The sequence below is a fragment of the Aulonocara stuartgranti genome (assembly GCF_965226115.1).
Source record: "Aulonocara stuartgranti genome assembly, chromosome: 18".
NCBI lineage: Eukaryota > Metazoa > Chordata > Actinopteri > Cichliformes > Cichlidae > Aulonocara > Aulonocara stuartgranti.
Window position 1 is genome coordinate 20,967,903 of NC_138954.1, and position 23,163 is coordinate 20,991,065.

Genomic DNA, 23,163 nt, shown 5'->3' on the forward strand with positions numbered 1-23,163 from the left:
CACAGTGTGTTGACACGTAGTTTTGCAAATGGGCGAAAAGAGGAAGTTACAGAAAGGGGATACAGAGAGAGGCGGGGAGAATAACAAAGCGACCATATTTGGCAAAAGTAGATAATGCAAGCAGAAGATGCAAATGAGATAAAGAGTGGTTGTCATGGAGACTTGATGTTGCGCAGTGATGGTTCGCTGTAAACCTGACCACATTTGTGGTATAGCCGTTGCCAAGCAGAAGGTGCTATTATGAGAGTGAGAGAGAGATCAGAGTTAGAGAAGTAGAGGAAGAGAGAACTGAAGATGTTAGTAAATCCCACAATGCATTGCAGCAGCATGACCTATGCTGAAGTGGCTTTGTCGGTCCCAGAGGCACATCAGCGTTAGACAAACACGCAGGTAAGCTCTCTGTCTGTAAGTTTTCCCTGCAGAATTGATATGATTAGGTTATTTTAACCAGTTCTAAGTGAAATTTGTTTGTAATTTCTATTTAATACTTCCAATTGGTTTGGTTGGTATTTTTAAAAAAATATTTAAACAGCAAGCTGATTGACTTACTTTCTTTTCTGCTTCACAAAGAAGGAAATGTCAGTCTCCGTTTGATGTTAACATGCAATATTTTGTTCTTTGTTCATTTGTCAAATTTGTCTCTTCAGTGGGGTGCGTGTTGAGGGTTTTAAATGGAAGGAGACTTTATATGATAAACACAGCAATACATACCCATAGGCTACATTTAGAAAATTAGATAAAAGCTAAAATGAAAAGGGCCTCTTTGCAGAGGGTGTTTCCATTCGTTTGCTCCAAGATAAGCTTAAAGCCTGAGCTCTGCACACACATACATGTGCACTGTGGTGTCAGATAGGGACAAGACAGCGTGCTATTTCCTCTCTGTGTATTTCAAAACTGACAGCTTGAATTGCACCTGCTTCCCCCACCATGTCAAAATGGAAAGAAGTTAAGAGAAAACCACAAAGTATGCAGTAGGGAAATATGACTGCAAATTTTCACAAGAGGAGGACTCTTTGTTTTGCTTTCTCTCTGTTAAGTTGTTTAAAGTGTAGAAGTTACCTCAAGGGGGTATTTTTGCTTTGTCATTCTGCAGCCTCCAATATATACTCTTGTGAAATCGCTAATGTTAAATGCGATTTCCTGGGTTTTTTTTGTCTTTCTTAAAGACTTTATACGATTGAGTGTAATTGTTTTTTTCTGCAGTTCTTTTTCAAGGGGGGGAGGACTAAGGAATAAATGAGCTATTTGAGTTTGGCATATAGAAGCTCTGGAACATTTCCACAGAGGAGTGAGAGTTCACATCAGCCAGATACTGTCATTTACAGACAGCTGAGAAATAGCAGAGTGCTGAGATGATAGGGATGCTTAAGGTGGAAAGCTGAGTTCATCAGGGAGGAAGGAAAGGAAATAAAATGTTAGCCATTATGTTTTTTTATGTGACAGAGACAGAAGGGCCATCAAGAAAAGACTGTGTTAGCGTTGAATTGAACTGAATTTTGAAATATTAGGAATGTTTTTATTATCTTCTTTTCTACTTCAGTAAATGAGGAAGATATGCAAAAGACCGATTTCTTTTCATATATTTATAAATACAAATACACATAAACTGATGTGGCAAAGGGAATTCCCAGGCATTACTTAGGCTACTTTAGAGACTTCCCTAACCGTACAGAACCACAGACGAAACTATACAAGTGTTTTTACAGGCTGAGTATACTCCCCATGAGTAACTTGATGAACTTAGAGTGTAAAAGTGGTGGAATTCCCCTTCAAGCACATTGAATACACTCTCTCAAGCGTGTGCGCACACACACACACACACACACACACACACACACACACACACCTCTTCCTGTTTTCGGTTTGTACCATAAGTATGTGTGTTAACAGTTTGCTCGACCTCAGTGTGTTTATTCCTGTTGCTTTTTGCGCATCCTTTCGCAGCTCTACAGCTTCACTGATCTAGAGAGCACAACATCTCTGTGAGATACGAGGCATGTGCAGAAAGAAGGCAAATCATTCGGCCGGTGTGACACGAAAAGAAATATGAACTATAAAAGTAGAAGTAAGCTCCTGTTGTGCACTCGATCAGAATGAAACTTGTCAGAAGCAATGAGCGAACATTTGGTAACCGCACAATTTGGCTCTGCACTCGTACTTGAAGTTGGTGAGAGGAGTATGATCGAGGGGATTATTACGAATTGACAAGCACTTATAAAGCCTTTAAGGCAAGTTTAGGGGAATTAAGATGCATTCATAAGTGAGATAAAGCTATGAAAAGACAGATTTAGCGATATCATAAAGAAGAGAAATATGAAAAGGATGCACACAGTGTACACTGAACTGCAGTAGAAGAGGGGAAATTCCACATTAGTGTCTGAGTTTCGCAGAGAGCCCAGATCTTTGGAGGCGTTGCTAATATGTCTCCTATTGAGCCAGATCATCAATCACTGTGTTTCTTTATTATGGGTCAACGAAAGCTCAGTGCCGTCAAACAGATTGGCCTTCTAATCTAAAAGACAACAAGTCTAGCAGGGTTGTTTCCATGCTTGGAAATAGATCCTTCCTTCACTAATGAATGACTGCTGGAAATAGATCAAGGCATGCACGTTACTGTTGTAGTTAATAATGCCACTGTCGATCAGAACTTGCATTAATGCTTTCAGTTCTTTTGTCTGCGGTGCGCACTGTGTTTTTGCTCTCTCTGAGTTTACCAACACATTGCAGAAGTGTTTATATGGCTATAGGTAAAGGGTTAGCCGTGCTGCAGGGGCTCAGCCACAGATTGTCACCCTGGGTTTACAGTGCTGCTGTGTAAATTGGAGATGACTTATCACCAGCTTTGTATTAAACAGAGCTGTGCAGCCATTGAAACAAGTCCAGCAAGATAGCAAGGCTAGGAACAGAGAGACAGTGGAGGTGTGACAGTTTTACATAGGAGAGGCAATGGTTTAAGCAGTCTTTCATGTACGTATAGGCAAATACGCCAAAGAAAGAATGGACCCTTACATCTCCAAGTGAATATGTGTGAGCTCAGTTAATTTACGTTCAGCGCTATGCAGCATTAACATGCTTTGTATATGAAAACACATTGCAAAGATATTTTGGATATAGGGATGCATTTTCCCGGTGATGGCAATCAAATGAAAGTGAGTCACAGACAATATGCACGAACTGGTCGCAAAACTTGGCGTCAGCACACGCTCGAACTTTGCAAGGATTCCTGCAGACGCCAGGGCCACTATCTCCATAGCTACCGGATATTGCAGAATCGGGTCCAAATCAAATTCTTGGAGGCTTCTATTGGATGCATGGGTTGCAGCAGCAGAAGCCTGGTGTCAACAACAATACAGGCGAGTTGGCAGGAACAGCCGCCTCTGTGTTTTCTGAGTTAGCCTTTTTCTTAATATGTTGCTGACCTGCAACCAAACTGCCCTGGTCTGCATCTTTTTTTTAAAGAAGTAATTTTAAAACTATAACCACTTATTGCAGTTTCACTTTGTAGTGCTTTTATAATGTGGGCAGGAGCTAGTGTGAGCTAAGGGTTGCATGCCAAGGACGGAAAGCAGTATGAAAGTGAGAGAGAGGATCTGGACAGAAGCCAGGCCAAATCTGATGCAAAAACCCATCATAACTGTTGGGTCTTTCCATAACTGTTTCCTCCACACCCCATATTCTATTCATTCTTTCCAATTGCCATTTATTCCTTTTCTTCCTGACCTCATTAAGACCCTTCCTTCACCCATTCTTTTCCTTTCTGGTTGTATTTAACATCACTCTCATGACTTTTACTTCTAAAGTCCTCGCTGTGCATGACCTTTCCTCACTGGTATGTTTATCCTGTTACTAATGTTCATCTTTTCTTGTTGCTGGGTTTTCCCAATCTTTCCTACCTGCCTCTTCCCTCTCTCCTACCTCAGCCTCACTGAATAGGCAAGGACAGTGCTGCTGTAACTGAGCCAGCACTTCCTGGTGTTTTTGGAGGGGGGGCGTGGCCAGCTTCAGTGGGAAAGAAAAGGAGGGAGAGGGAACTGCAGGATCTGTATGCCCAGTGCAGTCCGGTCTCCCTCCCTCCTCCTCTTCGTCGTCATCCTCCTCCTCCTCCACAGCTGTTGCCACTGCCGCCCAGTGAGCACTACTTTCCTGCAGCAGACAGATGATCCAGAGGCAGGGGAGTCAGTAAAGACACAGCCCAGCCCCGTCTCAGCACAGCTCTGCACAACCCAGCTTAGCCACTTGGAGAGGCAGGGGAGGGGAGACACTAGCGCACACAGCCAACGCTGCAACGCATACACACACAACTGCACAGACAAACACTCCTCCTCTCTCTCTCTTGCTTTCTCCCTATCCGCTCTCCCTCACTCTGGGTGCTCGGCTCCGCGCACAGCTCCTTTACTCATTCGCTGCTGATTCACTCGCTCACTCGCTTGCCTCCTCTTCTGCCAGTCGCTCTGCCTTGCTGTGTTCTGCCTGCCTGCCTGAGAATGGTCCAGCCGGTGCCTGGGGGTCTGCTGTCGCGGCCTGTCTGAATACACGCATAAACATACAGAGCCAGTCGACACGCGGAAGCACGCACACACAAACTGGAGGGCAATGTGAGAGGTAAGAGCTTGGTTCATAACCCTCCTCCCTGCCTCACTGGTTTATCTAGATCTTTCCTCCTGTGTGTGTGTGTGTGTGTGTGTGTGTGTGTGTGTGTGTGTGTGTGTGTGTGTGTGTGTGTGTGTGCTGCTTTTACTTTCCAAAGTAGGCACTTGTGCAATGGAGAATAGGTAGAGATGTGGAGATTGCTTGCCTTGGTGTCTGCTCTCTCTGTGTGTGTGTGTAGGTGTGTGTGTACCACATGGCTAACTTCCATTTGTTATGGCTTGTTGTGTGTGTGTGTGTGTGTGTGTGTGTATCTGTGTGTGTATTTATATATGTGTGTGTGTGTGTGTGTATATATATATATATATATATATATATATATATATATATATATATATATATAGAGAGAGAGAGAGAGAGAGAGAGAGAGAGAGAGAGAGAGAGAGAGAGAGAGAGAGAGAGAGAGGCACGCACACATTTAGACACATTCTTGACTCACACCAGACAGTCACACAATAGCTCGTTCCTGAGGGTAGCGCTAGTTAGCAAGAAAATTTGCTTGTGTGTGTGTGTTTAGAGGGCCGTGGTTGTTCCAGGAAGCAGTGGAGAGGATCAATAGATCGCCCACTCAGCTTTCATTCCCTCTGCCTGACTCAACATAGGACATGTTTGGAGTTATCCTTCAGGGCTTGGTTAACAGGGAGAATGGTATCATTTGACTCTCCTATACGTCTTCCCTCTTTCTTGCTGTGTCAGCCCAAAGCGAAAGCATGGATCTACCACATGTGTGTTTCCTTAACATGAGTGACCTGTGTAAGGCAAACTCCCGCCCCGCCGTATGTAAATTATGTGTGACATGTGAAGCTGGTGCTACCTTATATGGCAAGCAGTATTTCAGTACGTTAGAATGTTTGCCAAGCATTTCGGGTCGCGGGAGGAGAGAGTGTGTGAGGGGGTGACTCTGTCTGTGGGAGTGTGTGTGTGTGTCTCTAAGTAAGTGTTTGCATGCGTCTGACAGAGGGGGGAGTAACCGAGAGAGAGAGAGAGGAAGAAAGTTACAAAGAGAAGGGAAGAGGGGAAAGAAGGACAGAGAAACATGGGAGAAGGAGACCGCGTAAATGGAGAAGGTTTTACTTGTTGATCTTTAAACGGGAGTGAAAGTAAGTCGACTTAAGAGTTTACTTTGTTTGGGTGACTTGCAGTGTACTGTAATACCTTTTTTCCAAGCGATTACAGACCAGGCTGGTTTGTCCGTGTAGATCAGACTGGTTTATAAGGAACGAAAAGCATTTTAATTCATACAATAATATCTTTTAGCACCAATTACATTAATTTCGCTGTTTGTTTGTTGCTTTAAAACAATTTGTGAACAGCAGCTGGTCACGATTTTATTTCTAAAAGTATCTGACGCCTTCATTCCTTCTCCTCCCGTCTTTGTCCTTCTCCTCATGATCTCTGAGTATACCCTCGGTGGCTTGTTGGTGGTTGGTGCAATGATGAGGAATGTTGTTGTTGTGACTTAGAGGGATTCATGGTGGCTCAGACAGTAGCACACACACCCAAGTATGTGCACACATGTGAGCAGTCGCAGCAAAGACAGATGTGTGGCAGATTACTTAGTAGAGACTTTGGAAAAATCTCCACAATAGGTGCACTGCAGGTAGACTGTTAATTTCTGTCTGGCTAAAGAACGTGTCACTGTGATTATGGCAGATAAGGAAGTCGTAAGATCATGTTGCTCTCTCGGCGTCGAGTCGCATACGTGCATACATTCAGGTGCAAATTACTCTGCATTTATATGTGCTTCCTATCATTTAGAATCTGCCCTACAGAAAGGATTATGTGCCTGGCTGATTGTGCGCTGACAGGTTAAGCCTTTATTACACGAGGGCTTCTCTGTATGCTTCTGGTGATACAACCACATTTCATCCTCTCTGAGGAAGTTTGACACAGTTTTGCCCGAGCATGACACACTTTAAGCTAAGCTAAAAATAAGAAATGCCCTTAGCAAAGTAATACACCAGTAATAAATGAGGTTTTAACCTGACTTGATACATGTTTCTTCCTGTTCTTATTTTCAGGCTTCTGTTTTAGACATCACACGATAGCAGCAGTGCCCATTTTATCAGAGCTACACAGCAGCGCTAATATGTGGGGTGACTGATGTGTCAAAGCTGCTGTTTGTGCTGCCAGTAATAAGGGTCTAGATATTTCATTATTGTTCTGTCCGGAGGTACACATGTCAACACAAGCTTCTACTTGTTTCTCTTGACAGCCATGACTTCTTAGGCCTCTTCATCTCCGACAGCGTGTCAGATGGCTGTAACATTTATAACGCTGCCGTCCCACTAGTCTGATTCTCTCGCTCGGGCTTTTTCTAGCAACCTTTGCCTCAGTCTAGCAGAGAAGGGGCCCCAATAATATTCGGTCAATGCAAGCATGAGACATTGCATGACGTGGTCACTGGTGATTAGGGCAGAAGATAAAATTGGTGACTGGTAATGTGTCTTTGCATAAAATACACAGATAACGCAGCCAAATATAGGTGCTTAGCGTGGGATTAGTAGTGGAACACATGATTAGATGCCTTAGTGTTTGTCCAGGAATGAAAATTTTGTTCTGCAAATATTTAAATGAAAAATATAGCAGACAGTTGCAGAGTTGTGACCTTAAAAGGAAATAATGAGGAGAGAAATTTCAGACTGACAGTTTGTGCTACTTTGCAGGGGGAAAAAAGATTTAGCAATATTGCTGTGGTCTTATTGGGCAAAATCACACAGTCACGGCAACACTTCCTGATCATCGGCTGAAACAAATTAAAGTATGCATTTCTTTGTTGTAGGTGTAATGCACCTAGGTTAAGCAGTGCTTTTGTATAATTTGGGGATTCAGTAACTTCTTAAATAGGGTCTTATTAAGTAGTGAGTAAGGGTATAAGTTCAAAATATCCTGGATTTTACACTTTCTGAACACCCAGAGGAATCAACACTGCAGTTCTAAAGGATATTTTTCCATATACCCACCCAGAATCTTCCACGATTGCTCAGTCAGATTGAGATCCGGTGACTGCAAAGGTCAGAGCATATGATTCTCTTGTTTTGAAACTTGTGAATTGTTCACTTGTTATCTTACTTTACTTTTGGCTATTTGCAATCGTCTTAGTGCGTTTCAGTAGAAATTAGCCCCTGTCTCTCTGTGTACTGATACAGACGACATAAACGCGAGCCAGCGAGCCACTCTATAAACCATAAGGCCCGCCATTATCCTCACTGTCTGTTGATTTCACAACATCCTTACACACACATGTGCACACAAAGATGCAGTGTTGCCCACAATCAGATATTCACCACAGTTTAAGAATGCCCAGTGTCGAGTCGGATAGAGGTTTGTGTGTTTACACAGGTTCTCGCTTATGTATGTTGTCAGCGTGTGTGTGTGTTTAGCGCTGTCCATGTGTGCCACACAAGAGCTCTCATTGTCTCCAGAGGTTTGCTCCTCTAGAGAATCAATAGGCATTGTTAGTTTTGCGTTTCTAGCCAAAGAGTTACTTTCAGGAAACCTTAATCAAATACATAACTTGATGCGACTAATAAATAAGACAAGTTAATGACTTTATGATGAGGACGAGCATGCCAATGAAGTTGATAAGAGTAACAGATGTGGCACAGCTCAGAACAGCAATGTTATATTTGCACAGCTCTCTGTCCATGTGATCTGTACTCACATTAAACCAAACTAATAAATGAAGTGTAAGTAAATAGTGTGTCCTGTATACACTTGCACGAATTTTTTTGGATACCTTACTGAATGCAGTCTCTCAACCAACTGAGATCTGAGCAGCATCATTTAGCCTCTACATTTGTGCATCAATGCAGAAAAGATAAAGAAAGTATCAATATGTGTCCAGATATGCACCGGTGTGTAAGTGTGTGTAAAGGTCAACGAGGGCAGTATTGGAATGCTAGCTTCTGAGCAGCAAGTCCAGAGGTGTTGTGTTTCGTACAGCGTGATGACCTGTATCAGCACACTGTCACCCTGACACCACCTCTGGCAAAATGCTGAAACCACTCCCTGCGCTGAACAGCAGCGAACCAAAAGGGATGACTGCGTCTTTCTCCGCTGTCACAGTCGAAAATAGAAGCTCCGCCTCGAAGCTGTGGTTTGCTAATTAGGTAGCCATACCAGATGGTGCAATATAACCAGTAGCATACGTGCATTTTCTTGAGATTAATCTCTGTTAATACTGCGCTAGTTATTCCATTTTATGCGTCTATGCAATAAAGAGCCTTAAGTATTTCGTGGCCATGAAGTCAAGCCACGTTTATCTAAACTAATAATGTGTCGCTCATTTTTTCAGGAAGTCTTATCATAACTGTGAGCCACACCTTATTTCTTGTTTTCTCGGCCCTGCTGAGTTTTCCAGTTGCAATAAGGACTCCAAAATCCCAAAACCAGCTGCCAGATTAGCATGTGTCTTTGGTAGATTCCACTTTTCAGTCAGCTGAGGCATGTTTTCATGCACGACTGCCATTCAGCACCATTCACCATGCACATCAGTGTCAGGTTTTATGATTTGTAGGGGCTTTCGGCGTAGGGTGAATATTGACAGTTTGTTCTGTTTTTTCATAGCGAGAACAGATTTGTTTCATGGCTCAAAAGGAAGAGAAAGTAAAAGATGTGGAGGCTTGATTTTCAAAACTGTTTATGCCATAAAAGTGTATGCTGTTGTCACAGGACCGATTCTTCTTCCGCTTCCTCTTCTTGTCGGCCCATAGTCTTACTACCACGTGTCCTAAAAGAGCGATAGGAAGAATGTCTTGCTTGCGCTCTCTCGCTGTCTCCCCTTCCACCACTCTGATCGACCTTGCACCAGCTTACAAGACCTTGGAGTCTAAGGGACGGCTGCCGAGGATGCTGAACGAGAACATAGGCCAGATAATCACACCGAGGACACGAAGGCAGAGACGTGGGTGGAGTTGAGGTGGCTGAAACAATAGGAAGGAAATCACAGATCCACCTGTTCAAATTATATTACTGTTAGAAATTTTGTGGAAAGAGCAGAGAAGAAGATAATGTTAAACACTCGCTGATTTGAAATGGATACTCGAAGAGCACTGACAGTTAAAGTGGAATTAGATAGAGGGAGTGGCACACCAACAGAAAAAAACTGTAGAGATGAGGAAATCAATAAGGGAAGGAGGCCCTTGTCCAGACATGATGGATCATAATGAGGATTCATTATTACTCTGGCTCGTCTTACACCATATTAGAGATGGCACGATACCACTTTTTTATGTCCGATACCGATACCGATATCATAAATTTGGATATCTGCCGATACCGATATGAATCCGATATAGTGTTTTTTAATCAACAAAACTGTTTTTTAAAATATCTTGCTGCATTTTGCAAGTCTGCAAGTTCATACTCAAGTTTAAAACAACAACTACACTAAAGCTATTCTGTTATACCTGTATACAAAAAAAATATTTCATAGTTCAGCAATACTGATCAATCTAATAAACTTAAACCTACACCATCCTCCCTATTCTGGTATTTTAAAGAGTACTTAGCGTAAATATTAAGAAACCTAACTAACAGGGTTCCAACTCCCAGCAACAACATAAATAAATAAAAAATAGAGAACCACCCCTCACGCGCCACCTCATGATGCTTAATCGACGTAATCAACCTTAATTTGATGCAGTGTGAAAAAAAATGCACAGAAATCAATTATTTTTCAAGAAATATTAAATAGATTCAACATCTTTCTTCAACAAAATTGCAGACTGCACAGATGGTACCTTCCCAAAGTAAAAAGTACTATAGCTTACTAGGGTATATATATTAGACTTAATAGTTACTATATACAGTAATTGACTTCTATTCATTTTACATCAAATTAAAACTTTGGGTGTCAGATAATTATTTATTAAAAGCTCGACATTTTAAATGAGAATAAGAAAGAAAAGTCTGTCTTTGTGCCCCCTTTTCCCTGTTCATGCCCTATCGGCCCCCCTGGCTAAACTTTGCTAGATCCGCCCCTGCACAGTTACCAGCGTCAGCTACGTAGAAAAAGATCCTGGTGTAGAAAGAAATATTAAATAAATTCTAACAACAGCTTATCAAGCTTAAACGTTCTGCTGTTGTTCAGCCGCTGGTTTCCTCTTTCTGGTGCAAAGTGGGCCAAAAACAAACGGAGTCGCGACAGAAAAGCCGATCAGCTGATCAGTTTCACGATTGAAGTGGCAGCCGGAGAGCGAGAGGCAGTCGCTTGTTAAGCTTAACGTGGGAATGCTTTACAAACATTCAGAGATGGACTTACACACTTGCTTTACTTCTCTCGGGGATAACTTTGTCGGAGATGAAATGCCAGGTTGCTAGCGAAGCTCCACATGCTATCCAGACCACTGACAGGTCCCGCATGCCACAGCTGCTCTATCACGTGATGCATACTGCTCCGACTGCTAACGTTCTGAGGTGAGTTACGGCGTGTTGCAAGTTTTGTGAGGTGCTTTCGTGATATTTAATGGATCGGATTACATTTTTTATTTTTCTACGATATCCGATCCAGTAATTTAGGTCAGTATCATACCGATACCTATACGTAATATCGGATCGGTCCATCTCTACACCATATTACATTGTTTCTCCCTCACAGCTGTGTTCTCATCTGACCAAAACCACAGAAACTGATTAGGCAAGCCGACAGACTCAGGGGGCTGTCAGCTTTTAATGCATCAAGTCGTCACACCCTCGCATTTGATTGAAGACAGTTCCAGGTGCCTTTAGTTAAAAAAAAAAAAAAGAATTAGATGTCTCTGTTCCACCTCATTAGTGTCCAGACAACATGGTTCAGCTGAACCCCACAAAGTGTACTTGGTAGTAAAAGTGTGTCACTAAATGCCTCATCAGACTCAATTGTAATAGGTACATGTAAGGTCAACATTTAGTGATAATAACAGACCATTCATGAACACACATAAAGATTACTCTCGACTGACTTGACATTTATGTAGCAGTGTGCGCAAGTTGATGAATGACTTCACGTGAATAGAGTTCATGGGAACAGAAATGTGGCCCGAGTCACACAAACAAAAGTATGACATGCAGCATGCTGGAAGAGTTGCACTCTGACGAAGATATTCAATCTAAGTTCTGTTACTCAAAAATGTTTTTTGGCATAAAAGAGTTTTTAAACCGGCAGGAAAACTATTGCTTCTTGCGCAACATTTGCTAAGATAAGAGAGGTGTGCAGATCGATCCAAATATCGTTAGTATTCATACCAACGCTGGTGTTGGTATCAGAGTGATACTTTGTTTCTAACCTCTCAATATGTAGCCCACTGAATTGTGTCACATCACATTTAAACAACAGAAGTTGATCCAAAGTGCTTCAGATACAGGCACATTTACATTCCAGGTCTAAAGAAAAATAGTTTTAAAATAGATGAAAAAGCTGAAAAGTGTGCTTTGTTGTATCAACTAATTACTGTGGAAAGTAAAAAATCATAACGATTTAGGGGTCATTAAAATATGCTGAAATTATTAAAATATGAATAGATGATGATTCAGCTCATAAATCACAACACACTGCTTTCCACTACATAAACTCCCGCTATAGGTTATCGTTACTGGTATCGGCAATACTGGCCATGTATATGTATTCCTTTGGTATCGGAATCGATCCAAAAACTGACACAGCACTAGTTATAGTGAAGAGACAGATGTTTTATGTTTGTGTTTCATTGGAAAGTTAATTTATTTTGATCTCCATATAACGCGTGATATGAAAGATAATTGTCTGGGTATGTGTGTAGTCGTCGAGTATGGTCGTTGCAGGATTTGCGTTCCGAATACACGCCAAAGGTCATTTCTAATGCTACATTGCTACATTTGCTATCATAAGGGTCATCCAAGGTGAAACTGAAATGTTTTGTCATTCTCTCTCTCTCTCTCTCTTTCTCTAAATACACTGTTTATCTATGTTGCTGGCTCATCATGGGCTGCGCTGCGCTGCTGCAGGGCTCTGATATAGTGCGTTGCAGTGTTGTAAAGTTAGCAGTGGTTGGTTGGTGGCATTGCTGAGGGTGCACATGCTTTTCTGGGGAAAGCGATTTCACTACACAGGGTGTGGTGACTTACTCTGGCTTAGCGATAAGGGCAGAATGGGCCCCTGGGATCCCAATCATGCAGATTCCCCCAACAGACCCCATACAATGGATTCACCAAAAATAGAAACCACTGGCAGCAATGCAAAATTTAAACAAACAATCAAAACAAACGCAAAGCAAAAAACGACTCATTTAAATGTATAAACTCATTTAAAAGTGATAAATGGGAAAATTCTGACAGTGAAATAAATACCAGGCTGTTTCATTCAATCGTGTTCTGCACAATTACTGCGTGCGAGCTTGCATTTGTGCGAGACCTTTGCAATATGCATTGCCTTACTGCAACGGTGGTATTTCCTATTTAAAAATAAAACGACATTATCTCTGGAGTCCATGAATTTTATTGTTTTGATAAGGAAACAGGTTATCTTGTGAGGCAGAAACAGTTCAGCCTGTGTGTCTTTCAACAGCAAGCGGGCAGGTCAGCCTCCTGTTCGCTCCTCCCCCTTGCTCTCACCTGGCGCTCGGCCCAGAATGTTGCTGCAACTCCGCAAGCTCTCATTGGCCACCGCTCTCACAAGGCTTCGCAAGAAAGGAAATGACTAAACTCTTCTCCCTCATGCCCAGCCTCAACTTCCCCCTTGCTTTCACTCTCTTCCTTTCTTTCACCTCTAAACACATTTGCAATGGCCGGCTTTGCTGTACTGGACTGTAAGTGATACGGGATTTGATGTGCTTTTCTCTGCGTTGTCCAGATGATGTGGAAAGTTGTGAATGGCTGCTTTGTGCATTTCTCTCTCTATGTGTGTGTGTCTGTTTGTGCGTAGCATGGCCTGATGAAGGTGTGCTTGCACTATGTGAGTTTAGAGCGCAGAGCGGGTGAAAGTTTTATTTGTTTTCGCTGACACCCCTGCATTTCTGAGATTTTTACATATTCTTCACTCCCACAGCTGCATAGCTCAGCAGTGTCACGACTTTAAAAATCCTGCAGGTCAGAATCTTCTCTGAAAGACACACGAGCGGGAAAACAAACATGATAGTTGTTATCTTCTTTTTGTTAACGTGTTGTATATAGACTAATCTTTCGTTCCTTTTTTCCCCTTTCTTCTATCTCTCTCTTTATCTCCCCAGAGGAAGTGCCTTCCCTGATGTCTGCTGCAGCTTTGACCTGCTTCTACAGCTGAAGCTCCACCCTCCCCCCTGCCTCGCTCGCTTGCTGCCACAGCAACACGAGTACAAGGACAGCAGCCACACCCTCCTCGCAGCCTTCGCTCCGACCCCATCCACTGTACCATCATCATCCACTCCACGCAGCCTGACTCCAAACTCCGCTCTCCTCACTGTAAGACGGCCCTGCTGCCAGCAACTATCCACCAGCTGACCAGCCTTACCACAGCAGCCCAACACACCACCAGGCCCACACAGCATCACCTTGCCTTTCACCTTCGCCTTCAACGCTCTAAAGCCTCCACTTAGTCCTCAGTGTCCTTAACCTTCTTGTAGCAGGCTACACCTAGACTGTCACCTTTGTTGCCTGCTTCACTGCACCTAACCAGAGGGCTCTCAGTTCGGCTGTCACCTTCGCCTGGGAATGTTATAGATGACGCAGTTCAGTAAGCAATAACAAGTGAGAGAGAGAAGTCTAACCAAGAGAGGCAGCTTGACTGTTAAGCTAAGTAGTCTCCCCTGGATATAATAACTCTATCAGCCGCTGTCTGATCAAGAATAGGACCTGCTTACATCCACAGCCATCCTGCAACATTTTACTTTGGAGAAGGAGCCCAGTCAATCAGTAGGAACTTTTCTTTTTGAGTGTTTCATTTCATCTTCACAGACAAGTATCCCAGACAGTGACAACACTGATAAGTAAACAGAAAAAGAAAAAGATTGTGGATAACAACACTATAGGTACTTAATTTGAACAGATTTCGAAGAGTTTTCGAACAGATCTCCGCTCGGAATACTTTTTTCTGCCGGCGTCTTGAGATGGCAATGAACATAACACACATCCGTGACACAAAGTGGCTGACACTGGAAGTATGTCGGGAGTTCCAGAGGGGCACCTGCTCACGCTCCGACCAGGAGTGCAAGTTCGCTCACCCAGCCAAGAGCTGCCAGGTGGACAACGGACGGGTCATCGCTTGCTTCGACTCGCTCAAGGTAAGAAAGGAGAAGTGGCGAGCAGGAAATCTGGAGTCGATAAAGAGATACAGATAAGAGACTGAGCACATTCGGTCTGACAGGCAGTTTGAGGGAATTTATGGTGTTGCAAACTGGAAATAACAAACTGGAGTGCACCATCTGGCCACAGCATGTGCTCTCCTTGGTCCGACCTATTTCTGGTCAGGTGACTGGAACGTGTGATGAAGGGTGCAGAATGGAGGGGGGTGGGTGTTTTGGCGGTGGGGTTAGGTGAGGCAGTTCGGCATATTTAACACAGAGCTGTGGAATTTTCTGGCGCAGTCCGAAATGTTTTGAGTAGTGTTTACTTCCAAATGGAATTCATTCAAGAATCGGCTGCTTTTCCGACTGATTACACTGCACATAAACACAGTTGCATGAATTTACTACAATAGCGCAGTTATTCTGGAAGTGATCATGTTTGCTGTGGGGCAGTGTTTGAATAGAAAAGCAGACAAACAGTCTGATGAATAGCCAGATGTACAAACTCATACGGATGCCCTAAGCAAAGCTCAGCTGCTAGAAACGAACAAGGCGATAGCGTCATCATGTAGCTCTCATTCGCTGAAACCACTTCCTGTTCAGAGGCCTAAGGGCAGTTATAAGGGGTTTGTGTGTGTTTCTATATGTGTATCTGCTTTAGAGCAGAGTTGGGGAACTGTATGCAGTAATTTTCCATTTTTAGGCAGCAGCAGGAAAGCAAACACCTCTTTTTTTCTCTCTCTCACTCTCGTCGATTCTCTCGCTCTTTCACAATGACTCTTTTTATCGGAGCACAAGATCTCTGGAGATGGGTGGACCTCAACCCAAAGTTTCCAGCATTGACTTGGCACTGTATGTTTTTCGTGTTTGTATTGTCCAGCAGATACTGGTGACTCGTGGTCATTGACTGCATGTGAGCAGGGTTAGGATGAGGACAGCGTGTGCGCAGTGCAACTCAGGGGAAGAGTTGTTACAGCCAGATGTGGACAAAAGAACATTGTCAGGCCCAAGCTGACTGTTCAGCAGCTTCTTCACCTGTGCACATGAAAATTACAAGAAAAGTTTAATATATTTTCACAGCTTAATCTCCTGAAATCTTCTCAAAACACTGCAACTTTGCAAAAGTGGGACATAAGGCACTCATAATACTCATAAGCAGTTTAGTTTACTCAGCCTCACATAGTTAAAATATTGTGTTGCCAGATGTCAGAAAATAATTTGGATTAACATTTTAAAATAGCCAAAACAAAAAAAAGGTGGCATCCAGTTATATTCAAGTTTTAGCAAACTGAAGACCTGCTGCAGCAGCATAACTGCTACAGACATAACACAACGTTACCTACATGTCACAGACTCCTGAGTTCAGTGTTACCCACTGCGAGAGGATATTGACTGAGAGAGCAGTGGTGCTTTTATCTGCAGGCGGATGTTTAAATTGTCACACTGAGGTAGAGGTTGCCATTAAAAAGGAGTGACTGGCAAGTATACGGTGGCTTTTTGAAGGACTCTGAAGTCCTTTTTTAGTAGTTTAGACTCATTTTCCACTAGGATATGTGTATTAATGGAGATGGGTAATACTTTTTTTTTTTTAAACCACTCGCCCCATTTTTTCCACTGGTAATGAAAAACAGAGCAGGTCTCCGAAACCCACAATGGAAAGAGAAGCAGAAAGTAAAAAGACAGAGAAAGAGCAAAAGAGGATAGAGGAAATATCAGAAAGAAAACCTGTGGATTTGTCAGATAATTGTTCACACTATATGATAAGGCATAAACCTCTAGTTCTGCACACGCACACACACACACACTCTCTCTGCATTAGTCTTTCTAAACAGACCCGCAGCAGCACTGAGTGAAAAATCAGCTGCCCTAATTCTCTTTAACACAGATTGAGAGGTTGAAATAGGACTAACTCTCGAATGAGTTGTGTTACATGAAGCCACATTGCCCACTCCCAACACGCAGACACTAATGCAGCCTCCTGGACACATGTGCACATGTTTTCTGCCCATGAGAGAGGATCGACCTTCTTCTTGAGAAGTGTATAATTAGCACAGGTCTCACATGATCACTAGTGCATAGCTGAGCAGGTCACACCCAAAGCCAGTCATTTCCCCAACAGCCACTCTCGCTCTCTTTTCGGCCTTTTTCTTTTTTTTTTTATGTCACGGTCACGGCCTCACAAACATCTGTCCGGCACTAAATGACATTGTACATAATATATTGATACCAGAAATAGTAAAAAGGAGTTAAATCATGATTTCTCATGGCAGTAATCATATGTGCACCACATTCCCTCAAGCTAGAAAATCAATTACAACCACGTATCCATCTAGGCCACAGACCCGTAACAGAGTGGAGGTGCTTTTGAATCTGCCCGTGCTTGAACAAGATGCTTGTGGGTGTTTGCTGGCCTTACACTTGGCCTTAACCTCAGAGTGCAGCCGTTTCTGTTGCCTGTCTATCTGGTTGGTGCAGCACAGACAGCTCAGCTATGTCGAAGCAGGGTAAATATTTAGAGAGGGATAATGGTAGCCTGGACTCCCTGATTTAAAGTCAGCTTTGTAACTTTGCCCGTCAATGATTAACTGCAGAGCAGATAGGTGAGGTGTAATAAATTGGAATCTTAATAAACAACGGGCCTCATAGCTAAAACTAATCTAAGCAACAGATTAACTGATGAGGCAGATGTTTAAAATATACCCGATACTTCGAGGAGGTACAGCGTAGTAACTTACTTTTAACTCACTCTAGTTGATACCACTTGTTCTCTCTGCTTGTACACTAAAGCTGATAGGAGTGTAACAGGGGCTTAATGTTGCAGAAACAAGCGCGCAACTTGCCTCATTAGTATATGAGGCAAGTTGTTCTCTGCTGTAAATGAACTTGTTGTTGCTTGTTTTTAATGCTCATTAAAAGCGCCTTCTGTGCTGTTCCACTCGGTCTGTCTGTTGCATCAGGACACACCCATTCCTGGGCAAGATGGGTCACATTACACCTGGATAACTACCCTACTAGCACAGCTATTACCACATACGTATCGTACAACACAAACCCGTGTGGAATTAGGTCAGGAGCAGGTCCTTGTTTAACCCCGGATGGCATCCCAAATGTTTAAAAATGCAAGCAGTTGATCGTCTACCACAGAGAACCATTTGAAGATACACACACACACATGCTTTCACACAGCATAGACTTTGTGCTTTGTCTACCTGCCAGCCTGACACACCCACTGTCATCACGTTTCTGAGCACATGCACGTGCATTACATCGGGATTTGTGGTGCTGTTGCGGCCGCTTCGTTTGTGTTGCTGCACTGTTTGAGGTGAGCTGGATGTTAAATGAGAAATATTTGCTTGTTTACCATCTGCACACCAATTATTTGTTCAGGGACCGTTTTTTCTCACTTCGGCACATTAAATTCGACATAAAGCAGGTGCTACTGTAAAAGGCCAAGTCTCAAGTATGCTTTACATCCGTGTAAAAAGAACTGTGTGACTGAGGTTGGCAATTAGACTCAATATGGGTTAAGAGTTCACTTTAACTTGAAGAAAACAATAATAGGGGTTAACAAAAGAAAAAAATCTATCAGAGGTACACAAAAGGTAATCGGTTTGCCAAAGTCAGCTGCTAGAAATGTTGAAAAAAAAAAAAGCAGAAGTACTCATGTAAATGCCTAACAAGCTGCTAGACAGAGGATGTAGGCATACATGTTTCCCCGTTGTTCATGATACCTCCCACGTGAGCCGAAAATCCAGAAAAAATAGATTGCAGTTCAAAAATATACAAAAAAGTAACAAGTGAACTACAGGAATGAGGAAAGAAAAAAGTTGCTGAAAGAAAAAAGCAATTACCTATAAGTCACAGCACGAGCATCACCTGATATCAGTCTGATTGCAGATGGTTTCCCCCTGCTGAGACTAATCACGGAAAGATGCCACAACAAGCAGCGGTAAAAGGCTGAGGGAGCGTCCCCAGTGAAGATATATCGTGTGTTAATATCTATGGACTGAATATTTAAATTAGTCATTTTCCCCACAGGATTTTCCACAATGTGTTAAATATGCTGGTTTATTTGACTTTATGCATTGCTGTCCAGCTACTTTTCAACGCCTCACGCTGGTGGTAATTCTTTTTATTAGGCCGCTTACATTTCCCCACATGGCTCTGTCTACGTCAATGTAAACACGCATAAAAGCTGCGACCTGACACTTTGTTTTAGCCATTATTTTACACCTGATTTACAACTTCTGGTCTGGACTGCATCTGTCTGGCTTTTTCTCCCGTTCATTCTCTTTCCTCTATCTGCCTTTCCTCTCGTTTCGCTGGTCATATTTTGACAGCACGTTTAGATCCAGTACAGTGAGGTTAAATACACACAGACACACCAGACAGACTTTTCTGGTAAATATTAACCATGTTGCTAGCTGACGGCATTTTTGTGATTTCAAACAAATTTTTCTGCCAGTCTCCGCAATGACTGACTGTATATGGCCACGTGCATTCAATACCTGTCACTTTTTTTGGCCAGCGATAACCTGAGGAACACTCTGCCACGTTAAATCAACTGCAAGGGTTAACGTAAGCACACCACACACGCTAAAGACAGACAGATGTGCCATTTTCCAACACAGCAGCCACAGATGAGCACGTGGAATCCAAAGTCGGTCATAGGTCAGCCGTACTCACTTTGCTTTTGATACACTGACTTTCAAAAAGTGCAAGCCATAGTCATCAAGGTTTGTTTTCAGTGGCATGGTGCAGATTTTCAGTCGGATTCTGGCAGGAATGATGTAACTCCTCTTGCAGACTTTTCATCTTAATTGCATTCCTAATGGGATTTCTATGACTGCATACAGAAAAGCTCTTTCTCCTCTTTAAATATATTTAAGGGGTAGATTTATTCATCTGTACGATACAGCTTCTGCTAAACGGATGCTGTGCGTGGCTATGCTCAGTCTTTCCTCTAGCTTATTAAAATAAACTGAGACCCATAACTGGGATTTTATTTCAGTAAGTAGGCGTTTTTAGTTTTCTTTCTCCTGGCATCAATGGGCCTATTCTTAAGTCTTTGTCACATTCATGCTTGGACCACGCTAATCCTGGTTGATGCACACACTAAACCACATAGAGCCTTTTCCTTGGCCTGCTTGTTTTAGGTTGTGTGTGCATCCTTGTCACATCAGCGCATCTATGCATCTTGTCTGTGAGCTTATGTGACAGAAGATCAGCAACAACAGTCTTTTCTTCTCGGTGTCAGCCGTCCCTGTCCCGGCATCACACTGGGCCCATTTATAACACCAGTGATACAATGATTACTTCTCTAGCTGCCCTTTCTGAATCTGTCTTTAACGTACAGACTTAACAGAAAGCTACAAATAGCCCGAGGGTTTGTTTGCTCCACCCAGTAGCAAATATTGACAGATCAAAGTCAGGATTCAAGCGTTAAATTATCCGAAACTCGTAAAACATAATCTGTACTGAGTCCACCCCTCATTTCTTTATATTTTGTTGGGAAAATGGGAAGTAGGTGCAGCGATTTACTGAAATGTGTGAATATATGGAAACACAGTATATAAGGCAAAAAAGTGGTTTTTACAATTCTAACAAGCTCAAAAGTCAATATTTGGTGTGACCACCTTTATTCTTCGACACAGCCTGAACTCTGGCTGGCAAACCTTTTTGTAATTTCTTTAAGTAGTCTTTAGGAATAGTTCTCCAGGCTTCTCGAAGGACATTCAAGGCTATTCTTTGGATCTTAGCTGCGTTTTGTTCTGTTATCTGTCAAGATGATCCCGAGCTGCTTCAGTCATATGAGATCTGGGCTCTGGGGAGGCCAGGTATGCTTTTACTGTATTAACAGTATGTTTGGGATTATTGTCATGCTAAAGCGTGAAGCTGTTGACAATCAGATGCTTTCCAGATGGTATCAGAATCTGATGGTACTTTTCTGTGTTCATAATTCCATCAAATTGGCAAGATCTCCAACCCCACTGGCGGAAATGATAAAGCCTCCACCATGTTTTACAGATGACCGTAGACACTCACCTCCCAACTTCCTCTGTTCTTAGGGACAATATTTGAACCAGGAATTTCACATTTGGATTCATAGTAACTTCGTGAGCAGTCCACTTGTTGTTTAAATTGGCATACCTCGCCCTTTTCTTCCTGTTTGATTTCATTAAGAATGGCTTCTTGACACCCAGTCTTCCACTAAGACTGTTATAGACAGTTTTGTTGTTAATGTATGTTTGGGGGCGTTGCATCCCGGAACCTTCAGAGGTTTTTCAGGGTTCTCCCTGCCGGAATGTTATGCGTGGGACAGTTTCCTGTATGTGTGCGACTAGCTGTGGTTGTTTCTAAAAGTGGTCAGTAAACGTCCTAAAACTGGCACTTGAGTTTCCGAGCATTTTTATCCTGAGGTTATAACAAAGACCATTTCTGTTTAAGGCTTCAGTGAACAGTAGATGGATCAACTGAAAGATCTGTGTCTCAGGTTCTGTGTTGGGTCTGGTGGATTTTTATTTTGCCTTGTTGATGCAAAATTACTATTTTATCTCATTAAAGCTGCTGTTATCTTTGGTATTTTTCAATTCATATCAGTCAAATTCAACTCAACTATGTGTTTTTGTGCAGTAACAAAGTTAGTATTGAAGTGTTTTTTGCAAAACTGTCCTTTGCATGTAGACACAACGCTGGTTCATCCCTTGAATTAGGTGGCCTTATAATTTTTGAATGACTTATAGGTCAGTCTAAAGTGGCTTAATTCCTCTGAAAATGGTCAGGCACAAGGACTGGACTGAAAACAAGCCAAAGTCTAAGTAAAGAAACTTGGAAAGAGCTTCAGAAACCCTGGAGAAGTATTGATCTAGCCCACCTTTAAAAAGTTACAAAAATTCGGGCTCCTTGGAAGCAAAATATTTTTAAAAAATGGAGAGGTGGGTCAAGACTTTGGCACAATACTTTATAATTAGTGTTGGTAATGCCACTGGTCCGTGATTCAAATCAATAGAAAACACAATGAACTGCAAGGTGTGCCCATTCGGTTACATTTTTCACGCTATATAGTTTATAACAAAGAAACAAAATTATATCAACTTTATTAATAGTTACTGATAACAGTACTAGCAGATGCTACAGTTAGCTAGGCTATCATCAATCCCACAAGACAGGTGAGCGCGTAGCTTGAGGGCACAGCCGCTCACTTAGATTCAATTCTCTTAACACCTTTTCACTCTTCCACTCCCTCTCCTCGGTCCAGCTGTCACGTTTACCCTGCCTCTTTTCTCTCCGTCGATGCCAAAACATTAAGGAGGCTATGTCAGGCGCTGCACACTCACATGCTTTTTAGAAGTGACTGTGAGGCAAAAAGTGGAAAAAAATAGTTGATAGCTGTCCATGTGTTTTTCTCTTTCTCAATTGCTCTCTGTGTGCCTGTCTTGTTTTTCTTTAAGTGCATTCCTTCTCAGAATCGCAGTGTCTGGGCCTGTCAGACTCATGGCAACAGTCTTAATCACTTTCTGCTTGTCTTCAATTCAGTTTTCATTGTCATCGCAAGGAAAACCTTCTTTTACCTTATTTGGCGAATCTGAAACTTTAAATATTCTCCATTATGCATTCGTTTATTTCATTATATGTTATTGAGCAATGAGTCACAGTCAACACCCTCAAATGTAGGCTTAATTTAGGCAGGATAATTCATGTGTTGTTGTTTTCTTGACCTGGAACAGTGACACAATCTGAACACCAATTATTAGCCCTAATTACTTTATATGATGGTCACAGACAGCAGAATATAGCGTATGACTTGCATTTGTGGCTGTAGCCTTGCTTGCAAAATCTTTTAGGCTGGATTTAATTCTGAAGTTGCAAGTTAGCTGTTGCTAGTTCCAGCTGTTGTTTTTGCAAACTTTATGAATATCAGAATATAATCTTCCATAATAGAAAGAGTATGAGGCTAAACCACTTGATAAAATGTTGTAGGAGAGGAAGAGGGTGAAATCGTCCTCGTGCTGGTGCCAAGCCCGAAAGGCATAATCACACACAGAAACAGGATTAGGCCAGTTGACAGTGGGATTAGAGCCGTGGATAGGATTACAGACTGTGAGATCAGATTAGCATAATACATACCAGATTAAATCTGTTAGTGCTGCAAACTAAACTAATCATTATTACTTGGCTACTGATAGAAGAGGCTTTTTTCCCCCTGTTGTCTGAGACTTGTGCAGATGGTGGCGGGAGTGACAAGGGTTAAAAAAGGGAGAGCAGAAAGCTGGGACTAAAGGAAGGTATATAAAAGAGA

At 42.4% G+C, this 23,163-nt stretch overlaps 1 protein-coding gene across 20 annotated transcripts in view; it reads left to right on the plus strand.

Annotated features, from left to right (window-relative positions):
- The first annotated feature begins 295 nt into the window (after positions 1–295).
- mbnl1 (muscleblind-like splicing regulator 1) overlaps positions 296–23,163 on the plus strand; it is a 44,945-nt gene continuing 22,077 nt past the window's right edge. For 5 of the 20 annotated variants that reach the window (XM_082514173.1, XM_082514158.1, XM_082514160.1 and 2 more), the window contains exons 1-2: positions 4,171–4,602; positions 13,833–14,861. In XM_082514173.1, the coding sequence (XP_082370299.1) occupies positions 14,688–14,861 (174 nt within the window). In that variant the 5' untranslated portion in view covers positions 4,171–4,602; positions 13,833–14,687. Of the gene's footprint in view, positions 391–4,169; positions 4,603–5,508; positions 5,748–13,311; positions 13,413–13,832; positions 14,862–23,163 lie in introns of those variants that run through there. The other 15 variants (XM_082514176.1, XM_082514164.1, XM_082514159.1 and 12 more) reach the window with 7 other exon arrangements.